The sequence below is a fragment of the Callithrix jacchus genome, chromosome 6, assembly GCF_049354715.1.
Source record: "Callithrix jacchus isolate 240 chromosome 6, calJac240_pri, whole genome shotgun sequence".
Lineage (NCBI taxonomy): Eukaryota > Metazoa > Chordata > Mammalia > Primates > Cebidae > Callithrix > Callithrix jacchus.
Window position 1 is genome coordinate 117,074,000 of NC_133507.1, and position 26,285 is coordinate 117,100,284.

General features: G+C 34.3%; 1 protein-coding gene across 1 annotated transcript in view; it reads right to left on the minus strand.

Moving 5' to 3' along the window:
- Nucleotides 1-769: 769 nt before the first annotated feature.
- The window catches only part of STK17B (serine/threonine kinase 17b), a 35,186-nt gene continuing 9,670 nt past the window's right edge, over nt 770-26,285 (minus strand). Inside the window, exons 3-8 of the mRNA XM_002749582.7 lie at nt 20,769-20,981; nt 11,783-11,927; nt 9,806-9,932; nt 7,192-7,240; nt 5,572-5,751; nt 770-5,156 (exon numbers count right to left, since the gene is read on the minus strand). Of these exons, the coding sequence (XP_002749628.1) occupies nt 4,874-5,156; nt 5,572-5,751; nt 7,192-7,240; nt 9,806-9,932; nt 11,783-11,927; nt 20,769-20,981 (997 nt within the window). The 3' untranslated portion in view covers nt 770-4,873. The remainder of the gene's footprint in view (nt 5,157-5,571; nt 5,752-7,191; nt 7,241-9,805; nt 9,933-11,782; nt 11,928-20,768; nt 20,982-26,285) is intronic.

The window sequence follows — 26,285 nt, forward strand, 5'->3', positions numbered from 1 at the left end:
CTGAATTTTTCCAGTGATCTCTCTTTTCCTTCTCCCTCAAAAATATGTGTAGTAGGTAAGTTTCATTCAGGCTTGAATTACAGTGCTATTGCTTGTTATTTCAATGTTGATGAATCAACAATATATATGAAATGGAGTATGATTAAATAGAAATACACAAAACAAAATTATGCATTGATCAGTTAAAAATGCTATCAACAGAAGTTTGCAGGAACCTAACTCTGTATATCCCCTAGGAGCAATGATTAGTAACTGAAGTATGGGAACTTTTTTTTTTTGAGATGGAGTCTCACTCTGTCACCAGGCTGGAGTGCAGTGGTGCGATCTCAGCTCACCACAACCTCTGACTCCCTGGTTCAAATGATTCTCCTGCCTTAGCCTCCCGAGTAGCTGGGATTGCAGGCATGCGCCACCATGTCCAGCTAATTTTTGTATTTTTAGTAGAGATGGGGTTTTACCACGTTAGCCAGGATGGTCTTGGATCTCCTGACCCCGTGATCTGCCTGCCTCAGCCTAGCAAAGTGCTGGGATTACAGGCGTGAGCCACTGTGCCCGGCTGTGGGGACTTTATAGAACATAACTACCAAGAATAATGGGAATGGACTATAACTTAGCCTACAACCAGATTATAAACATCTTGAAGAATCCCTCCTTCATCTTTTGTGCAACATATAGTACACTGTAGCAGAGCATGTAGTATAAATTCATTCACTGACATTTTCTAAAAATTATTCCTCGATACCAGGGAATAGACCTACTCATTTTCAAATTTATATGCCTTTATAAATATGTTTATTAGACACAAAAGTGGTTCAAAGATGACCTAGATCAAAGGCCAGAACATCTAGACACACTTTTAAGAACAATAAATTTAGAAATGCTTCAAAACAAATGACAACCACAGATGTAAAAAAGTGCTTAATTTTTAGCCAGAATGATTAAGTTGATGTAGTTTGTTTACTAGAGTACTGATAATAATGTCTGTCTATATGCCTTAAGCATTATTATTTAGTAAAAGATGGCAAGGAAATAATTTATGTACAATTTACAATTACTGTTCTTTAAAATACTTTTATAAAATTATAAATTGATAATAATCCCCCCAAACTGAAGTCAGGTAATTTTAATACTACTTGCAATTACAGGTGTTTATACAACAATGAATAAGTATGCTATCAACTCAGATATCAAACTGAAAATTCAAAAATAAACACAAGAAATGTAAACAGTTATAAATATCAATATTTATAAATGTTGCTTAGAGAAAGCTATTCAAAGTATGGCCCATTAACTATCTGTGACCTGTCCAGAATGAAAGAGGCTTGTGCCAGAATGAAAATCAATTACATCACGAATTGTAGTGGCTCAGCTGACTTTTTTTTAAATAACAAGACTTCTTTGATAAAGGAAGCAATGTGTTGATTTATATTCTGGCACAAGCACCTTATCTCATTACGACTACAGCAGGGGTCCCCAAACCCCAGGCCACATCCAGTCTGTACAGAAGGAGTGGGGGGTAGGGGAGGTGCCAAGCATTACTGCCTGAGCTCTGCTTCCTGTTAGATCAGCCATGGTATTCAATTCTCATAGGAGCTCAAATCCTATTGGAATCACACATACAAGGGATCTAGGTTGCATGCTCCTTATGAGAATCTAATGATAAACATAATGTGCTTGAATCATCCTGAAACCATCGCCCTACCCCTAAGTCCTGTGGAAAAATTTTCTTCCGCAAAATCCACCCCTAGTGCCAAAAAGGTTGGGGGATTGCTGGACTAGAGAATAGTTAATGGCTTACTTCTTTTAAAGTGCCATTACAATTTCACTGCTCAGATTTACATTCTTTACTGCAGGGAAAATAAAATGACAATTTTAATTGTCATCTATATATCATCTATTTAAAAATCCCATCTATCTAGGAATCCTATCCAAAAAGCAAATTAAACTTTAAAATATCACAATATAACACTTATTTTCACATGTGTTCAAGTGTTACTTCTGTCCACTCATAGGGGCTCTCTAGATTCCTACTTTAGAGAAATACATCATGCTTTTCAACCTTTGGAGACAAAGAGTAAGAATTGAGTCATTTGCTAAAAAGCTCTTAAAAGATTGGTTTATTTTCATATTCCAATCAATAAAATTATTTAAATTCACCTTTGTAAAAAGATTGGATTTTTATATGCTTTGTGCAACCACTAGTTGCTTTTTTTAACTATAAAACTTAATATTAGGAAAAAAGGCATGGAAATTTCTAACTCTGTATTCTATTAACTCTAACTCTATTAACTAACTCTGTATTTTAAAATTTTCAGAGAAAGTTGGTATAACAACTTTTTACAAATGAGCTTATAATTTTAAAATTTCTCTAAAAATTAAAAATATGGTCTTCAGAAACATAATCATTTCCTCATTATCCAATGACTTACTAAGCTTTACTTGCATTATCTTAATACCAAAGGCAAGCAAATGGACAACTGACAATTTAGAAACAACTTATCAGTTTTGGATATATAAGAGCTCAATTTAGATTCTACAATATCTGGTTTATTGACCAAAAAACTACTTAAGGAATTTATCTGTATATGTCATAAGAAGAGAACTCCTGGGCTGGGCCTGGTGGCTAATGCCTGTAATTCCAACACTTTGAGGGGCCGAGGTGGGAGGATCACTTGAGGTCCGGAGTCGTGACCAGCCTGGTCAACATGGTGAAACCCCATATCTACTAAAAATACAAAAATTAGCCAGGCACAGTGGCACGTACCTGTAATTCCAGCTACTCAGGAGGCTGAGGTAGGAGAATCGCTTCAATGCAGGAGGGGGAGGTTGCGGTGAGCCAAGATCACACCACTGGACTCCAGCCTGGGTAACAGAGCGAAACTCCATCTCAAAAAAAAAAAAAAAAAAAAAAGAGAGCTCTCCTTTGGCACTTGAGTTGAGCACAATATACCACAGCAAAGAATCTTGAAGAGAAAACTGTCTAAAGAATATATTGTGTCTATCTATAGATATATACACACACCGATACATACACACATGTGCACATATACACACAGTAGAAAAAACTTTTCCTTAACAAATGCCGAAGATGTTAAATGAATTCACCATGTAGTCAAATAAGTTGACCTGACAGTTATTCAAAACTGTTTTAAGTTATTATTAAAGAATTTGGAGTCTTACCAAAACTTTGAGATATTAAAGGTTCAAAGGAGGAACACCAGGTTGTTGTTACTGATTGTCAAAATAGCTTCTTTTGATACAGCAACATGGTCATGAGATCACAGTTATCTTAACATAATAATAGACCAATATAACTTAACGGTTATCAGGTGAAATTTCATAAAAGATTACCCAAAAAGGACTAACTTTCCCCACCATTAGGGCTGGACATAGTCACTGGCCATAAGCAAACATTTTGCTCTCCCTAGTCTCTTTCTTGCATTGGTCCCAGCAAAAGACCACAATGAGGGGACACTCTAACCTGAGCCTCCTCACTCACTAGGAATTTCACACAACAACTTCAGATGAGCCTGATGTCATGTTTTATGATCATATCAGCCTTGCCACTGCTAACTTGGGCATTGTGTTAACAGTCCTACTGGTGCTGTAATTTTTTATGCATACTTTTAGAAATCTGAATGACTGGCTTGTATTCTAAGATGTAGAAGACATCTAAAATTCAGTAAGCTGTCTGAGTGTGTCAACATTTTTCTTCTATAGTCAGTTAATAAATATGTTTGACCAAAAATAGAGAATATTTAACTTTACCTATAGTATCTTCTATTCTAGAAATTCTGGAGTATTAAAAAAATCCTCTACACTTGCATACCGACTATCTCCATCTTCTAGAGCTTATCAGATTTCAAGTAAGTTGAGAGGAGGAAAAAGACATTTGAGTTAAAAACTGAAGCCATGCTACTCTTTTCTCTGCTTCAACTTGTAAGGAATATTCCTGATCAGGTTTCTAGCTCCCTCTTTGCTCTCATTAAAGGATCTCTCTCATATAGCAGACCCTAAAGAATGAAAATCTTATGCAGTTTCAAACTATTTGTAATTGAACAACATTTCAGGGCCGGGTGTGGTGGGCCAGCACCTTGGGAGGCCGAGACAGGCAGATAACAAGGTCAGATGTTTGAGACCAGCCTGGCCAACATGGTGAAACCCCATCTCTATGAGAAATACAAAAATTAGTTGGGCACAGTGGTGTGCACCTGTAGTCCCAGCTATTCAGGAAGCTAAGGCAGGAGATCGCTTGAACCCAGGAAGTAGAGGTTGCAGTGAACTGAGATCACGCCACTGCACTCCAGCCTGGGCGACAGAGTGAGACTCTGTCTGAAAAAGAAAAGAAAAGAAAAAACATTTTCAACTGTAAAACATCTCTTGAGCATCTATAAAGTAGAAAGTATGCATTTTGGCTTAAACTTCATATTGCTTTCATAAACAAATTATGTTGATAGAGGCATGATATAGCAGTCACCTTAGAGAGAGAGAACCCATTAAATTCCAATGTTTTCATTGTCTTAAGTTTACACCAACCATAATATAACCCAAGCCACTTTTTTTGTTGATATGCAAAACATTTTGATAAGTTCATTTGAACTTGAATTATTTCATTAACATATAAACTCACATACATGTCCAATTTTACTTTTTTCATATATTTAAATATTTTCTTCTTTGCAGAGCTATCTCAGAATAGGAAATCATAATATGCTAGTGACTAGTAACTTAACATTAAAACATGTCCCTAAATTATCCTATGCAAAAGTGCATTTACAATATAAACATGTCATATATGAAGCTACAAACCATAATCTCATTGGAGTGAATATAAAATTTCAAATTCAGTCCAATTAAGTCAAAGAGAAAAGTGCTAACAGAGCAAATCTGAAACAAGTTCATGGGGATTGGGCAATGAGTCATCGAAACGAAATCTTTTGGAAACCATGCTGCTATCCTCTGGGATATTCTCTTTATCTTCTCTGTTACCACAGGTTCCATTACAGGAGGATTTAGAAGTCTTGTCTTCAGAGGACCTTATAGTATGATCCTGAATTTGAGAGGAACTGGAAGTTTCTTCAGGGTGAAACGAGTTTTCAAAGTCCCACTGCTGTAGCCAAGAATGAGAAAGGCATGTTTCGGCTGTTGGTCTTTTCCTTTGAAAGAAAGCACCAAGGGAAAAGTGAGAACTAAAAATCAAGTTGAAAGTGTCTTCAGTTTAAGAGATTATAGACATAATTTTTATTTATTGTGAAAATAACACATACTCATAGTATAAAATCCAAACAGTACAGAACAGAATAATGATAATTATTATGAGTAGAGGGTTGTAAGAGAAATAAAACTTTCCTTCACTTAAGAATCCCTTGTTGTATATTCTATATCTGAAGTTATATATTTGCTAATGATTGTTCATACTACCTCTCTCTCCATTTTATATAGAACTTGAGCATATTTCTAATAATTTTATTGTTTTAAAATATAATTTCTTAATAGGCATATATTATTTATTCTGTAATGGTATTTAAACAAATTAAATTTGTAATAGTATTTAAACTAATTATTACTTACTCTGGATTTTTTACTAAAAGGCTCTGAATGAAGTCTGTGGCCAGCTGTGAAACTGATGAAAAAGTTTCTTCTGAATAATCTACATTAACTTGAGAAATATTGAGGTATGTTTCTTGATTATCTTCTCCCACAAATGGTGATGTGTGAGTTAACAACATATATGTTATTATACCAATATTCCTGAAAAACAAGGGAGGGGAACTTAAAATATATGTTAATTTTTGAACATTTATATAAAGTACAATCGACATTCAACATACTCCTCTCCTCAAAACTGGTAGAGTTATATACAGACTTAAATTGCTTTTCAAAATTCCTGTATTATTAAAACTAAAATAATGATCTCAAAGTGTGCCTCATAGAAAGAGAATACAAGGAATGCACATGTGTTACATAAATACATTGTATACAATATACATAATTATCGCTACAATCTACCCTTTACAGAGATACCTGCTGTGGAGTACACAAAGTTGCTGCAGCATTTCCTAAATGGTTTCCAAGGGCAAAATCATGCCTTATGAGATGTAAAGAGAAGTTCTGTGCAAATAGAGGCTGCAAGTTTGGTGAAGCACAAAGCTGGGCAGGCAAATTTTTTCACTGCAAACCTTTTAAAGTCTGTAAATATGTTAATGGCAAGTCTGATGCCCAGGAGCCAGAAAAAGACAATATAGATTACATGTTTTACCAACTTATTTAGCCATACCATCTTTTTTCCTGGGCAAACCCATGAGCAGCTCCATGAAACACAAAGAACAGGTCTAAACCTTCCACTTGGTCTGTGGAGTCAGTCCCCTCTGTGGTCTCAACTGAAGCTCCAGTATCACTTCTGGTTCTATTTCCTATCCTATTCTCTCTTTGGTAGCCACAAAAACTCACAATTTCCTAGAGATGTACTCTCATAAAAGTACATTTCTGGGTGGACCTAAACTCATTTTTCTGCTTAACAAATATCTTCTTCTAGCTTTTTTTTTTGAGAAAGTCTCCGTCACCCAGGCTGGAGTGCAATGGTGTGATCTCAGCTCACTGCAATCTCCCCCTGCCTGATTCAAGTAATTCTCCTACCTCATCCTCCTGAGTAGCTGGGATTACAGTAGCTCACCACCACGCCCAGTTAATTTTTGTATTTTTAGTAGAGATGAGGTTTCACTATGTTGGCCAGGCTGGTCTCAAACTCCTGACCTCATGATCTGCCTGATCAGCCTCCCAAAGTGCTGGGATTACAGGCATGAACCATGCCTAGCCAACTCTTTTAGACCTAGATCAGATGTCTCCCTTTGTGAGGTGCAATCCAGCAATGGACTCTCTGCTGCTGCTTCTATGCTTATTAAGCATTTCACCTTTATTATAAAACATGTAGCACTATACTGCAGTTATTTTGTTCTTTTACTCAACGGAGTTTTCATCACAGAAATTTTCCTATTTATTTTACTTTTGGCTCAGAACTTAAGTGTTATTTTAAAAAAATGGATAGGTAAATACTTTCCTATAGCATAATAATGATATTCAAATCAAATCTTTTGAAGAAAGCCTTATTATTTACTCTTGGAGTCAAAGAACTCCACAATATACATTTCCCAACTTTCCACAAAGGTGTTTAGGTAACTAACAAAAGCTTACCACATATCTGTTGCTGTGGTAATGGGATCATAGTTCAGGATTTCTGGAGCTGAAAGAGAAGATAAAATTTAAATTAAATATTGACAAATTTAAAACAAGAAAATTACTTTATATTAAATTATAACTGGGGCTGGGCGTGATGGCTCACACCTATAATCTCAGCAATTTGGGAGGCCAAGGTGAGCAGATCACCTGTGGCCAGGAGTTCGAGACCAGCCTGGCTAACATGGTGAAACCCTGTCTCTACTAAAAATATGAAAATGAGCCAGGCATGGTGGCACATGCCTATAATCCCAGCTACTCAGGAGGCTGAGGCAGAAGAATCCCTTGAACCCAGGAGTGGAGGTTGCAGTGAACTGAGATCACACCACTGCACTCCAGCCTGGGCGACAGACTGAAACTCCCTCTCAAAAAAAAAAAAAAAATTATAACTGGATTTAATTTTGGAAAGCCTAGTAAGATAATAGAAATTTAGAAATTTAGCACAGTATTAATTATTCTGTGATTGGACCTTTAAACATCCCTAATATTGAGTCAATTCTATGATCAGATGGTTCAAAAACACTGATAATATTCTTGGAGTAACTAGTGGCTAGGTAGTTAAACTCATTAAGGTTAATCTCAGAAAGAACAATTAAAAGAAGTAAAATGTTGGAAGCTAGAATTTAAAATTTTTTTTATTATTTTGGAATTAATTTGCATTATCTTATTAGAGTAATTTAAGTTTCTCTTTTGGAGTAAATAGGATCATGGGCATCAGCAATGACATTATGAGTAAATTATGCTTCTCGAAAATGCTAGATTTTCTTTTTACTTTTTTGAGATGGAGTTTCACTCTTGTTGCCCAGGCTGGAGTACAAATGGCATGATCTCAGCTCACTGCAACCTCTGCCTCTTGGATTCAAGCAATTCTGCTGCCTCAGCCTCCCAAGTATCTGGGATTACAGGCATGCACCACCACACCTGGCTAATTTTGTATTTTTAGTAGAGATGGGGTTTTACCATGTTGGTTAGGCTGGTCTCAAAACTCCTGACCCTCAAGTGATCCACCTGCCTCAGGCTCCCAAAGTGCTGGGCTTATAGGCATGAGCCACCTCACCCAGCCAGAAATGCTGTATTTTCCTTTCTATTTTTTTGAAATGGAGCCTCGTTCTGTCACCCAGGGTGGAGTACAATGGTGCAATCTCGGCTCACTGCAACCTCCACCTCCCAGGTTCAAGCTATTCTCCTGCCTCAGTTTCCCAAGTGGCTGAAGTTACAGGCACCTGCCACCATGCCCCGGTAATTTTTTTTATTTTTAATAGAGATGGGGTTTCACCATGTTGGCCAGGCTGGTCTTGAATTCCTGACCTTGTGATCTGCCAGCCTCAGCCTCCCAAAGTGCTGGGATTACAAGCATGAGCCACTGCGCCTGGGCTTGAAATGCTAGACTTTCAAGTGGATTAAACATTCCTTTTAAACTATCAAGGACCTAATTTCCAGAGCAATTAATTTTCTGCTGTCTTCACTTGCCAAAAAAGGTATAAAACAAATTCTCTATACTTTCTAAACATTACCATATATTTCAAATTAGGAGAGTCCAAAGTAGGATTTATGACTGAAAAATAAGCTTCTTGTTTTGCAATATGGTTTCATAATTTCTCCAAAAAGAAACTGTTTCTTAAAGCCTAACATTTATTAATAAAGCCTTTAAAACATATATAGTCAGCTTCTGTTAAACCACCTACATTTTCACATATTTCTGTGAGCTTTGTTACCAATAATTACATTCATTTATTCTAGGACTATAGACCCAGTTAGCATTCAAAAGTTAGGAATTCTCTTTGTTTTTTATTTTTGTAAAAGACAGCTGCCTGGGTCGCATCTGTTCTGCTTAGTTGTATCTTTTCAATGTCCACATGGGGATGTAAGTATGAACAACAAACAAAAAAAGGTAACAAGATTATTATTATAAGTTAAAATACTTCAAATGTATAGGCTGCTTTATACAACTTAAAAACCTTTCATACGCATAATCTAATTTGTTGATTTCATATAATATGCCCAGATTACCTAATCAAAGGGTCTTTTTGGCACTCTTCTGCAAACCCTACTTTCACAACCCTACACAAAACCTCATATTTTAAAGCAGCAGCAATAAACAGAAAAGGGGTCGTGGGCTAACAATTCCTGTAAGTTTAAACCAAAGATACCTGTATTGCAAACACTCTGGAATTGGGACCAGACAGAAATTAGAAGTGAGATCTAGCCAACAGCCAGGCTTCAAAGACAGTCGTGGGCCACTTGACTGTTGCAGTTTTTCATTTTCCATTTTTCCCTAACTTCACTCTTATCCATTTCTTTTTTCCTTATGTACAAAGCCTTTATACACAAACATTCAACTTGTACACTTAAATATACAGTGTCCCCTGAACTGCTGTAAATGTTTGATACTTTTATTCAATACATTTCAATAATTGTGTCATAACCAAGTTTTAATGTATCAAAATACTTGAACCAATCAAATCCTTTTAACTGCATTGAATTACATGCTCTAAATGATACCAAGTTCCACAGAGGTATCATTTACTAAATACATTTCAAAATGGTATAGGAAATAAAATGAAATTCTTACCTAAATATTCTGGTGTTCCCATGATTTCCCGAAGTTCACATGCATTCCCTATTTTTCGAGACATTCCAAAATCTACTATTTTAATGTCCCCGAGAGGGTATATGCTGCTCAGTAATATATTCTGTGGCTAAATAAAGCACAAGAAAAACATAAGTAATATACAATAAAAGAATACTAGTCTCAGATGGGAGGTTTATTAAGTGGAATGTATTGCTTAGCTATTATACATTTCATTGAATCATGTATCAAACATTTACTGACTCATATTACTTAGGAGGAGCTATTATTCAATGATGCATAAAGACAAAAACACACTCAAAAAGGATTCTATGTTTGAAGAAAAAAGAAGTTAGATGGAAAAATTGTTTAAGATATAGAATACTCAGTGATAAAAAGACTACCTCATTCTGTCAATAAGAAATTCCAAGAAGTCTTTGCAGTAGAGATGATGCTTAAGCTGAGTCTTAAAGTAAGAGTATGCTGGTTAGAAAGGTGCTCTGGGTAGCTGGGTGCAGTGGTGTGAACCTGTAGTCTCAGCTACTTGGGAGGCAATGGTGGGAGGATTGTTTGAACTCAAGAGTTCAAGAATAGCCTGTGCAACATAGTGAAACCCTGTCTTAAAAAAAAAAAAAAGAAAAGAAAAGAAAAAGAAATGTGCTCTGGGGAACAGCACAAAAAGCATGAGGAATGAGCATGTAAACATTTCCAGAAACGAAAAATGGGATGATTCTGGATGAGCTGGGTCTGACTGTTCCCTGGCTTTAGCTTAGACAATAAGAGGCATAGTACACCTCATCTGTTGCCTCCTAGAACCATGTGACTTTGCTTTACTACTGCAGGCCCATGGCCTATTACAAAGTCCCCTGATGCTGTCATAACCCATACCCCTGCCAAGGTGCTGCTCCCAAAATCTGTGCAAAGAATTATAACAGTTGCTTAGCTTTGGGAAAATCTCATGCTTATTTATTATTAAAGCACAGAGCCTATTACAGGAGAAAAGGTAAAGGTAATTAACTCTGTTGTTGTCAACCACAGGTTTATATGCCATCCCAGACTTCAAGTGGTATATGATGCTATGTAATGTACCTGGGTTGACGTCAGCAGGAAAATGACCCAAGAAGAAGCTGATGAGAGCATGATTATCTTGGCATTTACTATGCTGCTTCTTTTTCAATATTTTTCAGTTGAGGAAATAGCAGGGATGCTAGATGATAAATACTGTTCCCCTGTTCCATAGTGGGGCCCAAAACAGAACTACAGGGTTTTTTCTTTTGAAAAGGCAGTAAGAGGATTTGGAAATTAAGGGAGAGGCCTGGGGTAGGTCGAGATTTTGGAATTATTATTATTATTAAAGTGGTAGTAGAAGCCAAAGGATTATGCAAGGAGACCACATAAAAATAGAAGAATCTAATGCTCGAAAAATAAGAAAGTGATTTGGATCCTAAGATCCTTGTGTGGCTATGAAGGAAGGATAAAGAGAAAGAATAAGAACATGAAAGATGGAGAAAGGAGACTCGAGGTTTGGGGCTTGGGTAAAGAGTTGGAATGATCTGGAAGGAGCCAAAAGACTGAAAACCTCAAGACAAAAATGAATGAAGGTAATGGGAGCAAATGAATGAGGATTAGCAGGATTTATTTTCAGAGATAGAGATTATATAATTAAGCATTTCAGAGATAGACAGCCTTATAAAATAAGAAGGTCCAGGATATGGTTGTAAGAGTGGGATGGAATAGGATTAGAACACAGCAATGATGCATTTTAAGAGCCCAGTGATTAATTTGAGCTGCTCACACACATAGTCTCCTCCTTTCTGCCAATATAAAATTAAAGCCACACAGCACACAGTTAAACAAAGCAGTACAGTCTAGACAACCAGGATTGACCATTGTTTCCTGTTAATACCAGTTTGCAATTGCGTATACAAACAGCAGAAGAAGAAGACAAATGTTGTATTACTTTAAATCATGTTATGTTACCTTTAAATCAAGGTGTACGATGTTATTCTGATGTAGATAATAAACCCCTTCAAGTATCTGTTTAATGAGTCTGATAACATCATTTTCAGAAACCATTTCAGCCAACTCAGGTAAACACAGGTTGAAAATTTCTCCACCTGCAGCACTAAAATAAAATTCAAAGAACGGAGACTTGAAAATTCATTCACCTTAAAACTTTTAAATATTGTGCACCTGTTAAGTAAAAGACATACAACTATATAAATGTTAATACATACATTTAAAGATAGGGCAGGGAAGTGAGAGATCCTTAAGGAAAAAAATAAGTGATGATGGCCGGGCGCGGTGGTTCATGCCCGTAATCCTAGCACCATGGGAGGCTGAGACAGGTAGATCACCGAAGGTCGGGAGTGGAGACCAGCTTGGCCAACATGGTGAAACCCCATCTCTACTAAAAATACAAAAATTAGCCAGGCATGGTGGCAGGTGCCTGTACTCTCAGCTACTCGGGAAGCTGAGGCAGCAGAATCACTTGAACCTGGGTGGCGAAGGTTGTAGTGAGCCGAGATTGCAGCACTGCACTCCAGCCTGAGCTACAGGGCAAGAATCCATCTCAAAAAAAAAAAAAAAAAAATTAAAAAAAAGAAAGAGAAAAAGAAAAGAAGCAATAAGACTATTTCAAATTCTGGTACTAATACTTGAATATTAATAAATAAAACTGAATTGCTTTATGATCCAATAATGCTGCAGCCTGCCTTCACTGCAATAAACATAATAAAAACAGTAGCTCTTTGTGCTTTCTTCATATATATATATATATATACACATATATATCAATTAATATTCTATTTTGTCATGAGGCTCAAAATAGATGATATTCATATATATCAATGTATATATGTATCATTCATATATATATCAATTCATATATATATGATATATATATATATATCATCTATTTTGAGCCTCATGACAAACATGAGGTACATGGTTATTACACCCATTTTACAGACGAAACAAGTACAATTAGGTTAAGAAACCTGTAAAAGGTCACACAGTAAACAGATGGCCAGAATGTGAATCTGCATAATATGAGTAAGAATCTGCATTCTTAGCCAACAGGATCCTGTATTGTAGCTTCATCCAGAATACTTGGGGCCAGAACCCAAATAAATAAATAAATTCTAAAGAATTAAAATTTAAAGAACACTGAAAGTGGCACAGTGAAAAATTCCTAGGTTTGTAATAAATAATTGGAACATAAAACCTAACTTTGCTATTTACCCACAATATAACTTAGAATCAGTTACTTATAGTCACCTATAAAGCAGAAATACCATTAAAATCAAAACTTTTTTGGGGGGGCAATTAAATCTAAGTCAGATAAAATTGGTCAGTCAGAACATCATGCAAAAACATTTATACAATTATTCATCAAATTTGTAAGGTATGTTTGGGAATACACAAGTATATTCTATGTGATAAAACAGGAACTCACTCTAGAAAATACTATTACTGTATTTTTACTTCTTTGGCTCACTGCTACAACCACATCAAGAACAGTATCTAGCATGTACTGTAGCAGGTAATCAGTAATGTTTGTTGAATGAATTAATGATGGACTAGGCAGTGATTCTTTAGAGGGGTCGAAACTGGGGATTCAGCAGTCTCAGTGACTGCCAAGAGGAAGGAATATGTCGTAAGTGTTAAGTGCCATAAGAAGAAAAAATAATGTTGAGCTCAAATTTGAGTCCCAAGTTGACAGTCACAAGGAATGACATTTCACACTGCAGATATAACTTGCAATTGAGCCATCTGAAAGTAGTGAGCCAGTCAGGAGCCACAAAGATTTGCTGCTGTATACTTTCTGACCTTGCAGAAAAAAAGTCTATAGGACAGCTTATAAGAAATACATGTGAAAGCTCCAATCACGTATATGTCACTTTAATCCCATTCTACCCACGAAAACTCCCTGTAAATTCATGAGACATTAATTTTAACATCTGCCTCAACATATCATGATAATCTGAGTATTGAAAAGTGGAGATTGCTATTAAATTTGTAGTAGTGAACTCCAAAATAACAATTTTGGGAATTCACATTATTTTTTTTAATTTAAAAAAGAAATATATTAATCTTCCAGAATAATTAGTATACAGACTACCTAGGAGACCTTGGTCTGCATGTCAGTATTCATTTCTCACACCCATTCTCAAGGTCTCTTGAGGGCAGAGTGGGAACCAAGGCACAGACTGGCAGTGACACCATCACTCCTTCCCTTTCTGGTTACATTGTTTAGTCTCGATGATACAAATTCTCTCAAAATAGAAACTGATCTAAATACATTCCTGCAAAGACACTCGAAAGAATATTACAAATAATACATTAGGTAATATTACTAATGCAATCAAGCAAATAAGAAAATGACGAGAGAACACTTTAGATTCTCTTAGAATATATTCTTTGTTAGGTACTTTACAAGATATAAATACTAATAATCTAGTCCTATCTTATAAAAATCAGGCCAAATAACTTTAAATTATTAGAAAACTGTGTAAAACATGAATTTACATATTTAGATCCTCTAAATATACATAAAAAATAGATGTGTATTCTTCATATGTACAACAACATAGTTTAGGTAAGAAATTCATTCTTGAATACTTTATGTTACTTATTTACCAACATTTTATACTACAAATTCTCTAAAGTTACTTCAATAACCAGAACACTCTACCAATTCTAAAATTCAAAACAAAATACAAGAAAGTAAAGCGAAAGTATGAAAGCAATTTCCAGTGCCTAGGAAGAGACAGGATAGCATGGTGTGTATAGGAGTGCCTACTGAAATAAAGACTGCCTGGGTTTCATTCTAGCTCTGTCACTAACTAGCCTAGGTGAACTGGGACAAAATATGCCTCTGTTTCTTCTACTGTAATGTGAATAATACATTAATACATAGCTCCTACTTCACTGGTCTAAGAATTAAACTGGATAATCCTTATAAAGTATTGAGCACAACAGATCCTAGAAGAATCAAAGCAGATCATTTCAATAAATATTTATCACAGTATCTGACACATGGTAAATATTCAATTAATATCAGCTAAGCTATTATTATAATGAGCCAACAAACATTAAATGCAAATCTAGCCAACATCTCACCTTTCCGAATTTTGAGACTTGGTTAAACTCTGATTTTGAAGGAAATTTTTAAAGTCTTTGCTAAATTATAATCTATTTTTAGAAACACTATATGGTACACATAAAGATGCACACACTATATTCTTAAGTGAAAAGAGGGTTACAATAGAATATGCCCAGTAGATCAAAATTTTGTCTCTAAAAGTATATATGCACAGACCAAAAAATAATTTTTAAATACAGGAATATACCATGAAGTAACCATCGTTTACATGTGATTTCTCTTTTCTCTGTCTTCTAAATTTAACACAATGAATAGGTATTATTTTTATAACCAGAGAAAGTATCTTCAGAGTTTTTTGCTTGTTTAATAAGATCAAATAATATACTATGATCGTCAGCCAATCACACTGTCTTTTCCTTTTAGTTTGACAAGGTAGCCAATGTCTTTTGTAGGACTGCTATTTCTCACACAACAGAGTGACACAGGTGGAACTATGGAAAACAGAAAATTAAGAAGAGATAAGAGAAGGGAAAGAACAGATTACACAAGAAGCAAATTGCAGAAGTTAGCAGAAATTGGAAAAAAGAAACAGAAGCAGTGAGTAGCAAACAAGACTTTTGTTAAAGAAGCCACCCAGAGCAGTGACAAAAAAAAAAGAAAGAAAAGAAAAAGGAAAAATATTTACAGTCTGAAAAGCCACCTATATCATTATCATTGACCTGGGAGTTACATTCAGGTGACTTCTACTCTCTCTCTCTCTAAAAAGAGTTTTCCCCTTGCAGGGATATATAAAAAATTTAGAAATTCAGCATCTGTGTCCACTTGCTAATGCATGTGTACATGTATTACATGTAACTGTGATATCAGCACTTTAGCACAGGTTATACAGTCATAAAAACCTATGTGCTATATATTATCTAGATCTACATCTGTCTTTTATAGGGGACAGCAAGTAGAAAAAAATCTTTTAGAAAGACTCCTATAACATACATATATGAAAAATTAAAATCAGAGTATGTTCCTACCAAAAATGCTAATTTTTGTGTTATAGAAAGCCCAGATTTTCAGTAAAACAAAGTAATATCTCAATTATCCATAAAATGCAAATCTAGTCATATAGCTTTGAAAAGCCATGGTAAAGAATTTTTAAATAAGCATTTATTTCTAGTGATCAAAATAAACTTGTTTTAAATTTAGTTTATTTAGTGCTCTTGAAAATTATATTCCTATTCTAATGGAAGAAACAAAATCAACAGGATTTTAGAATGGGAAGACATTAGAGTATTAACTAGATATATGATGTAAATATCAATTTCTCTTTTTGGAGGATTGTTTTAAAAATCAAATGAAAATACAGATAATGTGCTGATCATAGTGCCAGCCAGATAGTAAATGTTCAACACATGTTATGATTGAAATTGTTAAGATCGTATTAAATGTATTTCTCTGGTGATTGAGATCATTCCAGAAGGTAAGATTTTCTATTTTGCATGTTTTGTTACAGTCTCCATCCTTTTCTGTTTGGTCTATAGTATTTACTTAGAGATGTGTAATAGACAAAATTTCTTGACAAAAAGAAAATAGCATTCTCACATAATCTCAGAGTTGTCTCTGATGAATATAAGTTCCCCTTTTGATCTTCACTATTTCTAGGACAAAGTTTCTGTCCTGTGTTCTCCAAAAGGTAACTGTTCTTTATAACCAACTTTAATTTGCTCAAAATGCAGCATTAAAAACTTAGTATGTCCAATTAGATAATACCTTCCTTCCAGAAGTTTTTAAAAAAGGTTTTTAAAATGTATTGCTATATTTTATTTAATTCTCCAAATACACTTTAAAGACACTTGGTGTGGAAAAGTCTTCGTCTCATGGACAGTGGTGATGCAATGACTCAATTATCCTCAAATTTTCCTCCATATGTATAAAAAGATCTAATACTACCATCCAGAAAAGTAAAGATTTATATTACTTTCCAAGGAAATAAAGGGCTAAAAAAAATCATGTAGACTTTGTAACTGGCAATGAAATACTTTCCTATGAACTACGTATTAAAATAAAATGAACAATTTTAATAATTGTTAAAAGTGACAAGCAGGTTGCAAGAATTTAAGATTAATTCACAAAAGTAAACAATCTGATTCAAAAAATAGGTTAGGTAGAGGCAAAACAAAACAGAAAACCAAAAAGAAGCTATAATTGTTCCAGAAGTTCCAGATTAATTTATAATTAGCAAATGGAACAAATCAAAAAGTGCCTTTTAAAAGTGACTGTGTGCTGCTCACATGGAAGGAAATTTTACATCTACTACAACTACATATGCATTTACTCTTTGACCAGCAATCATTCTTCTAGGAATTTACTCTAAAGCTACATCTCCATTAATAATGCCCATTCATAGGAGGTCGACTGACTAAAGCAAGATCCAACCATACAACAGAGTACTGTGCAGCCATTTAAGAAACCAGCCATAATAATAGTAAGAAAGATGCCTATGAACTAATGTTGAATGATTTCTGGAATATATTGTTAAGTAAACAAAAACAACAAGGTGCAAAGAAGTACATAATATACTACCTTTTCTGTAAGTAAGAGTAAATATATACAAGTTTGCTTATATCTTCAAGAAGAAACACATAAAGAATGAGTTATAGGTAACAAAGAATGGTTACCCATAAAGGTAGCCACATGTATTCATTGGGTCGGAAGAGAGTAGAAGGAATAGGAATGAGAGCAAGATTTTGGAGTACAGGGGATACAATTTTTTATAGGTGTTTTGTGGTTTAAAAAATAATTTTTTCAACTTTTTAAATATATGCAGATGGGGGTCTCAGTTTGTTGCCTAGGCTGTTCTTGAACCCCTGGATTCAAGTAATCCTCCCACCTCAGCCTCCCAAATTGCTAGCATTACAGGCATGAGCTACTATGACTGGCCACATTTTTATGAGTTTTGAATCATACAAACCTTTTTAAGAATTTCAAAAATCAAATCCTAACATTGAATATAAACAGAAAGAAATATATATATATAACTCTGACTAGATATCATTAATGGGCGATAGTCTAAGTACAAAAACAATATCCAAAAAAAAAAGGTGTACTAAGTAGTTTGCTGTTAGTAGTGGTATCAGTATTGTTAATGCTGAAACTATCTTGTATATATTGTTGGATAAAGTAAATGAGGAGGAATTGCTGAGAACCTGAGTTTTCACTGTGAGACAGGGGAGATGCACATATAGAATGTGAGAAGTGATGAGAAACCTTGTAGTCATGGGCTTGAATTGGAGCTATGAGAATAAATTCATGATTTTGGAAAAAAGGATTTCCTAACACTATCCTTAGAAAAGGCCTAAAAATAATCATACTTTGTTAAAAATCAGCATGTCCAACGCCCATATTTGGTTTCTAAATGCTATTCCCTATTTAAATGAAGCAGAACTTCTTAGATAGCTGATTACAGGTCTGGGGCAGGGAAGATAACAAGATGACGCTGGAAATCTTAAAGTGCATAAGGCAAGGAAGTCCTCAAACACTAATGAGATTACATTGAAAGGACATACAAAGTAGCCTGAAAGGGATCCACTGATAAACTTGGGAGAATTTGAGCATTTAAAAAAAATGTGGCAGAAACTGATTAGAACCCATTAATTAAAACGTAACAGGTTATTTTCCATTAATGTCATGTGTTAGTTTAATTTAAAAAAAAAAACATGAAATCCTTAGAAACATTAAAAAGGGAGAAGGAAAATCATTAGATAAAAAGTTGTTAAGATAATATTCACATGGTCTCTAAATATCATTAATAGATTTATTAATTAAAAAGGGAAAATTTTCCTTTATGATGAGGAAAGCTAGAAGACTACACCTTAAGCATGTTCAAATTTAGCAAAACCAGTAATAAAACAACCTGACTTTATTGCCATCTGATGTGATAACAATAAATATGCATCACCCACACCAAATAAATACTTCAGGATAAAAAGAAGTATCATAATACCTACAACTTTCAAATGGTTTGGTATAGGTGGCAAAATGCCAACAATTGGTGAACACAAGTGAGGAGTATAAGGATGTTAAATGTACTATTTTTTTTTCAACTTTTCTGTAGATTTGAAATTTTGTAAAATAAGAGTTGGGGAAGAAAAAGTGTGTGGGATGATTTGAGGACAGAATTGACTGGGTGATAGTTATTAAAGATTCCACCATTTTATTTTCACCATATAAAAATTATGCCACACTACTAAAATAACTAAACCTCCCTGATTAAATTTTTACCTTCTACTGAGACTACTAAATGTGACAATGCTACCCAAAAGTGGTAGGCATAGTAATTAAGCCAAAGTCCTAGCAACAAATTTTAGTGGGTCTAAGTCACTCTGGTAAGAAATTTAACACATTAATCTACTTAAACATTTCCTGAGTACTTGCTACATTTCAGCCAGAGATATAGAGATCAGTAAGTTCTGCCAGTTACTGGGCAAGATACCTGAGTCAATTTTCTGGAGTATGAACAAGGTCCATCCATAAAATGTCTCAAATCTTTCTGATGTATTTTGTTGTTGCTGTTTGGATGAACCCCCAAAAGAGGATTTCATGAAAGTAGTCAATGTTCTTATGTATATTCATCCTCCAGACCTAGTATTCCACTACTGTTTTTGACAAATGTTAGCTACTTTTTACATACTTCAAACATGCAGATGTTATGCAAGTAGCTAACTTTTTAAAGGTCAGCTGAAGACTCTTTGACAAAAATAATTACAAAATGTATGAAAAATGAAGTCATTCTGGTAGTATCTTGGCCTTTTCTGAAATTCTAATTTATTTTGAAAGTGCTATATAACACACCTTAATATGGTTCTGAGAAATGTACAGAGTATTCATTCTTAAACGAACTACTTGTCAGTTTAACATTTTGCAAAATCATCATTTTCACTCACAAGTTGATTCCAGCCAATCTATTTCATGGAACAAAAACATTAATTTTAAAGTAACTGAATACAAAAATAAGGTTAATAAATCTTTAAATTTAAAAAGGCAAAAATGAAAATTAGTTACTAAAAATAATTACTATAGTTAGCAATACATTTTTTACTAAAATAAATACCTCCTCATACCAAAAAATAGATTTACCTTATTAAAAACTATTGTCACCTTAGGTGTACTAAACATAAATCTAGCTGATCTCTTCCGAATGTTGCAAATGTTCAACACATTTTACATATCTGTAATAAATGTGTCAGATAATCATGCGACAAAAGCACTCTGTAAGAGTCACATGTCTAACAAACCAGTTACCTTAACAATTCTCTATCCCTACCACCTGGTAAACTGTGGAATATTTAGGTGTTTTCACTTTTTTCACAGACCTGTGGCAAGAGATATATTTCTTATTGCTGCAACTCCTAACATAGTGTTTTACGCATTACATATACTAAATGTATTTCTTTAACAATGTATTAAGCATAGTTTTATGTAGTTTACTTTCTATTCTCCTTATTTTCTTGAAAGTATTTTTCAAATAGATGAAGAAAATATACAAATTATTTCAATTCTATCTGCCCACCAGATTGAGTTCCAGAAAAATTCAATTAGCCATTAACAAAATAATAGTATATTCATTTCTCCATATTTCCCAAATGTTGTGTTTGTCATTTGTTTATTTTGTGTTGTTAGTTTTTTATGTATGTGCCTGAGGCTGTACATTTAGCCTTATGAAAATATTCAAATATAAACTAGGATCCTTTTACATTTTATTAACAGGAATGTTTACAAGTGCTTGTCATACTTTTATCATTCGTATTCTTGACATTTCAATCATCTTATCATAGCAATTAAAATAGGTACCATTAAGTATATACTTACTATTCCAATATCAAAATGATTTCACTTGTATTTTCATAGACCTCATGAAGATTAATAACACGGGGACAGGACTTTGCCAGTTCAAGCACAGCAATCTCATGTAAAATCTCTGCTCGACAATCCTGTCCTCTTCTTCTCTTTTTTAGAAATTTTGCAGCATATTCTTGGCCAGTAGATTTTGATATACATTGTCTAACCACAGCAAATTTTCCTCTGGGGGAAGATGAAGACAACAAATTTTAACTGTTCCATAGAGAACAACATTAGTATATTACAGATACTGTTATATCTCTGACTAAAAGTCAATTATTTGAAATATTTATGCCGCTAGGAATTTATCTTTGTTCTTTAAATTGAATCAAATATATGTACTTTTACAAAATTTATAGTGCTATCACTTACAAATGTAAATGGCAAACTATAACAATAGGACAAGACAATTATATTTATTTTTTACTATTAAAATAATAGGTTATCTTGGGAGGCCAAGGCAGGCGGATCACTTTCAAACTTCTCTTTGAAAAGATAAAGACCACTGACCTGTAGAAAACAAAAGTCAAGCTATTTATTCTCTATAAAAAGTAAATCAGCCAGGCACAGTGGCTCACGCCTGTAATCCCAGTATTTTGGGAGGCCAAGGCAGGCAGATCATGAGGTCAGGAGTTCAAGACCAGCCTGGCCAACATGGTGAAACCCCTGTCTCTATTAAAAATATAAAAATTAGCGAGGCATTGTGGTGCATGCCTGTAATCCCAGCTATGCAGAATATGTAGGAGGCTGAGACAGGAGAACCATCTGAACCCAGGAGGCAGAAGTTGTAGTGAGCCAAGATCTGCCATGGCACTCCAGCTGGGGTGACAGAGTGAGACTATTTTAAATAAAAAATAAAAATTATTTCCCTACATTATAATTGCAGGGAAATAATCTCATTTGCATACCAACTCCATGCCATGCTCTTGATATAAATTATCGTGTTTAAGTATCACAACAATTCCATATAACAAATGCTATCCTATTCTTTAGGCCTCAGAGAAGATACGTAATTTAGTCAAGGTAAAGATTTAAACTTAGATCTATTTCCAAAAACTGTACCCTTCATAGGGTATCACATTAACACTCTAATTCGAATAGCTTACCTTCAAATATAAGAAATAAAAATGAATGCAAAAATGGGTATTTGACTTTTTACTAATATGTCTCTTAGTAATGCTCAGTAGTCTTTGAAGTCTGTAATAGATAACAAAGGTATATGTGTCCTACAGAAAATATTCAAAGACACTTCATGATAAACTAAGAAAATCAGTGGTTATCCACAGCTACGTACAAACACACCTACCAAGGTCATGTTTATCATTTTAGAAATAAGTATGCTTTTAGCTCTTTCCAATAGTAGTGCTTAGTACCTCTGCCAAAATGTAAAGATGCTGAAAATTCATTTCTATTGGCATATGTGTGTACAGTTACCCAAAATTTATTTTCACAAATTCCTAAAGCTATTCTGAGTCAAGGATTATTTTGGGAAGCTAATAAAAGCTATTCTATCGACTGCCTCCCAAGAAAAATGTACACAAGCCCTTAAATAGGAAGTTTTACATGTAACTCCAGAAGGTTTTCAGATCTTGAAGCCCACTCATAAACCTTGTAAGGCTGAGTATAGGGGATTCAAAATTAAGAACCTCTACCTTAAAGTTTGAATTACTCTCTGGTTTCTGATACTAATAAATCAGGTATAAATAAAGGATCTTCAGGAAGCAACATTTGTTCCATAACTCCTCTTGTCCCAATTCCCTTCAATATATTTCTAACACAGTCTATCAGACTCTTAGTATGGAAAACAAAACTTGGTGTTTAGCGGGTACTGGGTGGGGACTGAAAGACTACATTGGTTGAATGTATTTTACTAGCTATCCCCAAAGGCCAAGATGACAAAGATTCTTACTTTTTATTACCAAAATTTCCTCAAAATTGGTGCCAATGAAAAGTAGTAAAAACCATGCTATAACTTGACTTTTCTACATTTATCAAAATATATTAATACATAAACTAAATAAATTTGCATATAAAAACCTGATTCTTTGAAAGCAGTTTTAAGATTTGAGAATGTTTAACTATAAAATGTTTTCTCATTGTATGCAAAAGGAATACACACACACACGTTAGTCCCTTTACAGACAAACCATTGGTGTTTCATAAATTGTATACTGAATAAACTGAGTCAGAATAAGATTAAACAGCTCATAAAAGGTCACACATAGAATCAGAGCGCCAAAAATAAAACTCTGAAATGTGAATTTCTAATTTTCTGTTCTAATCGCTATAAAACAATTCCTCCCTTTAAAATAGTTTTGGTAAAGAAGTGTAACTCACTTGTTTCTATCCGTTCTTACTTAGATATTGAAGCAAAAACTAAAACAGGAAGGAAATTTTGGGTTTTATAAAGAAATTCACTTGTAAAATTTAGGAAACAAACTAGTTAGCCAAGAAAACTGTGCATCTGAAAAAATAGTTTATAGTAGCACTGGTGACAATTCAGTTCTGCTATAATTTTATTATTTATTATATCTACAAGCCAGAATTCTCCCAGAAATAAAGAACAAAATTAAAATATACTGTGCTATTCTGTATCCTGTACTTAGAGTGTTTGTATTTCTTAAAAGTTTGAGATTCCAATAAAATTATGTGTGTGTGTGTGTGTGTATTAATTTATATGCTATGAAGGTAAATATTTAACACTTCTTATCTAATTGTTCCAGGTATTACCAAGACGCCTTTTTTTTTTTGAGACAGGGTCTCAACTCTATCACCCAGGCTGGAGTGCAGTGGCAGGATCTCAGCTCACTGCAGCCTCAACCTCCCAGGCTCAGACAATCCTCTTACTTCAGCCTCCCATGTAGTTGTGACTACAGGCATGCACCACCACTCCTGACTAATCTTTTACATAATTTGTACAGAGACTGCCTCTCTATGTTGCCCAGGCTGGTTTCAAACTCTTGGGCTCAACCGATTCTCCTACCTCAACCTCCCAAAGTGTTGAAATTTTTCAGGCATGAGCCACTGCACCTGGCCAAGAGGCTTTCTTGAACTGGTATAGTACTAATTAATCCAGGGCAAAGCTGACTAAATGATGTGGTTAATGATTTATTTATTCGTCAATGTTTATCACTAAGTAAAAGCTCCATGAGGGCAGGGGCCATGTCTGTCCTAATTATTATAGTAATTATAAAATCTACAATTTGTTAACACATAATAGGAACTGAAATATCTGTTGAACGAATGCCAGAGTTATGTACCCACTACAATACTATATACTGTGCTATTCTGTATCCTGTACTTAAAGTGTTTGTATTTCTTAAAAGTTTGAGATTCCAATAAAATTATGTGTGTGTGTGTGTGTGTGTGTGTATTAATTTATATGCTATGAAGGTAAATATTTTTACCATAATTATCAGATGACTTAGGAAAAAAAAATTTGTTTTCCATTCTAAATGATAGTTTGGAAGTATAAAAAATGATCTTTGAAATATATTGTTTCAATGTAATTAAAACATTTAAGAAAAGTTAAAGCATTTAAAAATAATCCTTAAGTCATACCCTAAAAAGCCAAGGCTAACTAGGATTTCCAGCAGTGAAAAGGTCTAGTAGTTACCCTTCTGCATTCTAGAATACACAATAAAATGTGAAAGGAGGCAGGAGGGTAAGCCACAAAGGAAGCTGACGTTTATTTCTGAATCTGCCTCACCCTTCTAACCACAAGAAGTCCTAAGAAACCTTTGCCTCAGTTGGGGGAAGGGTAGAAAAAACTTACCCAACATGTTAAAAAACAGGAACAATGCGAGTTTTTTGAGAATACTAAAAAATGAACTGTTAACTTTTACATAATTTCCTTTAGTTTGCTAAAGGAAAATGAATTAAACACTAACACTGAAATAAAAAACAGTTGATTTAGAAAGATAACTTTCAAAATGTGCAAGCCTCAGAAGAAATAAGATTATGATTCTAATTTCCATTTCACAAAAGTATAGGATATTAAAATTGGTAACAATATTGAAAGAACTTTCAGTACATTCCTGGCAAATGAAAAGTCATGATTTCTAATTTATCAAGACCTACTAATTAAACATATCAATCTTTACCATTAGTAATGTGACTCATTAATCCACATCAATTCAAAAGAAAGATGTTACTTGGTCTCTTTCGTAAAGATATTTTAAAATAGGAATTTAACAATCAATCTGAATTTGTCTTAATCAAATTCTATCCTGAGTTTTTGATCTAAAATTCTAAAATGTATGCCTAATTCAACTTTATGACAGCACCTTATTTATAAAACAATTTACAATTATTAATATTGTCCTCAAAGTTTAAATTGTCCAAAGCCCTAAAAACAAAAATACTTTATAGACTTTTTAGCTTCCATAATGTCCCAGATTTTGAAAAGTTAATTTAATAAATGTAAGTAAATTTGCTCATCAAATAGTAACTTAGAAAAATAGAAAAGAAAGTGCCTTTTATTGTGTGTACTGTTCAAGACTTTGCATAATATTCATTTCCCCATCACTGAAGCATTCAAACTGAGGCTGGATAACAGTTTGTTGGGGAAATTATGGGAACGATTGCTGTACTACATAAAAATATTGTATTAGTAAGACCATGGACCACAGAAGTCTTTCCAATGCAGAGATTCCATGATTAACTGAGATAGAGAAAACAAAACAAAACTTTACTTCTTCCTATTATAATGCAAAGTGAAGTAATTAAGATTTAGGACAATTTCTTAAAAACATTTTAAAAACTGTATCTTTGAATACACCATTAAAACACACAAATATTTTGCACATTAAATTAGTATTCTTAGTCAATGATGTAGATATTATCATTCTTAGTTTGGAAAAGAAAGGCTGCATCCAACATGTGCAAAGTGAAAAAGCCAGGGCCTGCCTCTACCCTTAAGATAAAAGACCACCAAGAATGGAATTACTTCTCATGATTCAGTCTACTTTTCTTTTCACATTGAGATTTTCAAAGATAAAAATCAATCACACTTGGGAGGCCGAGGGTGGATCACGAGGTCAAGAGATCAAGACCATCCTGGTCAACATGGTGAAACCCCGTCTCTACTAAAAATACAAAAAATTAGCTGGGCATGGTGGCGCGTGCCTGTAATCCCAGCTACTCAGGAAGCTGAGGCAGGAGAATTGCCTGAACCCAGGAGGCGGAGGCTGCTGTGAGCCGAGATCGCGCCATTGCACTCCAGCCTGGGTAACAAGAGCGAAACTGCGTCTCAAAAAAAAAAAAAAAAAAAAAATCAATCACACTGTTTTGCACATTTATCAATACAAACATAGACTTAGTAAACCATTTAACTTAAGACAAAACATTTACCTCCAGAACTAAAATCAAACTGAAGATACATAATGACCACCATCGTCCAACCATTCATTAAGCACCTTTAAAGCTCAAAAGATGCTGAATATATAACTTAAATAACTTGGTATATCTTTTATAACTTTATACATA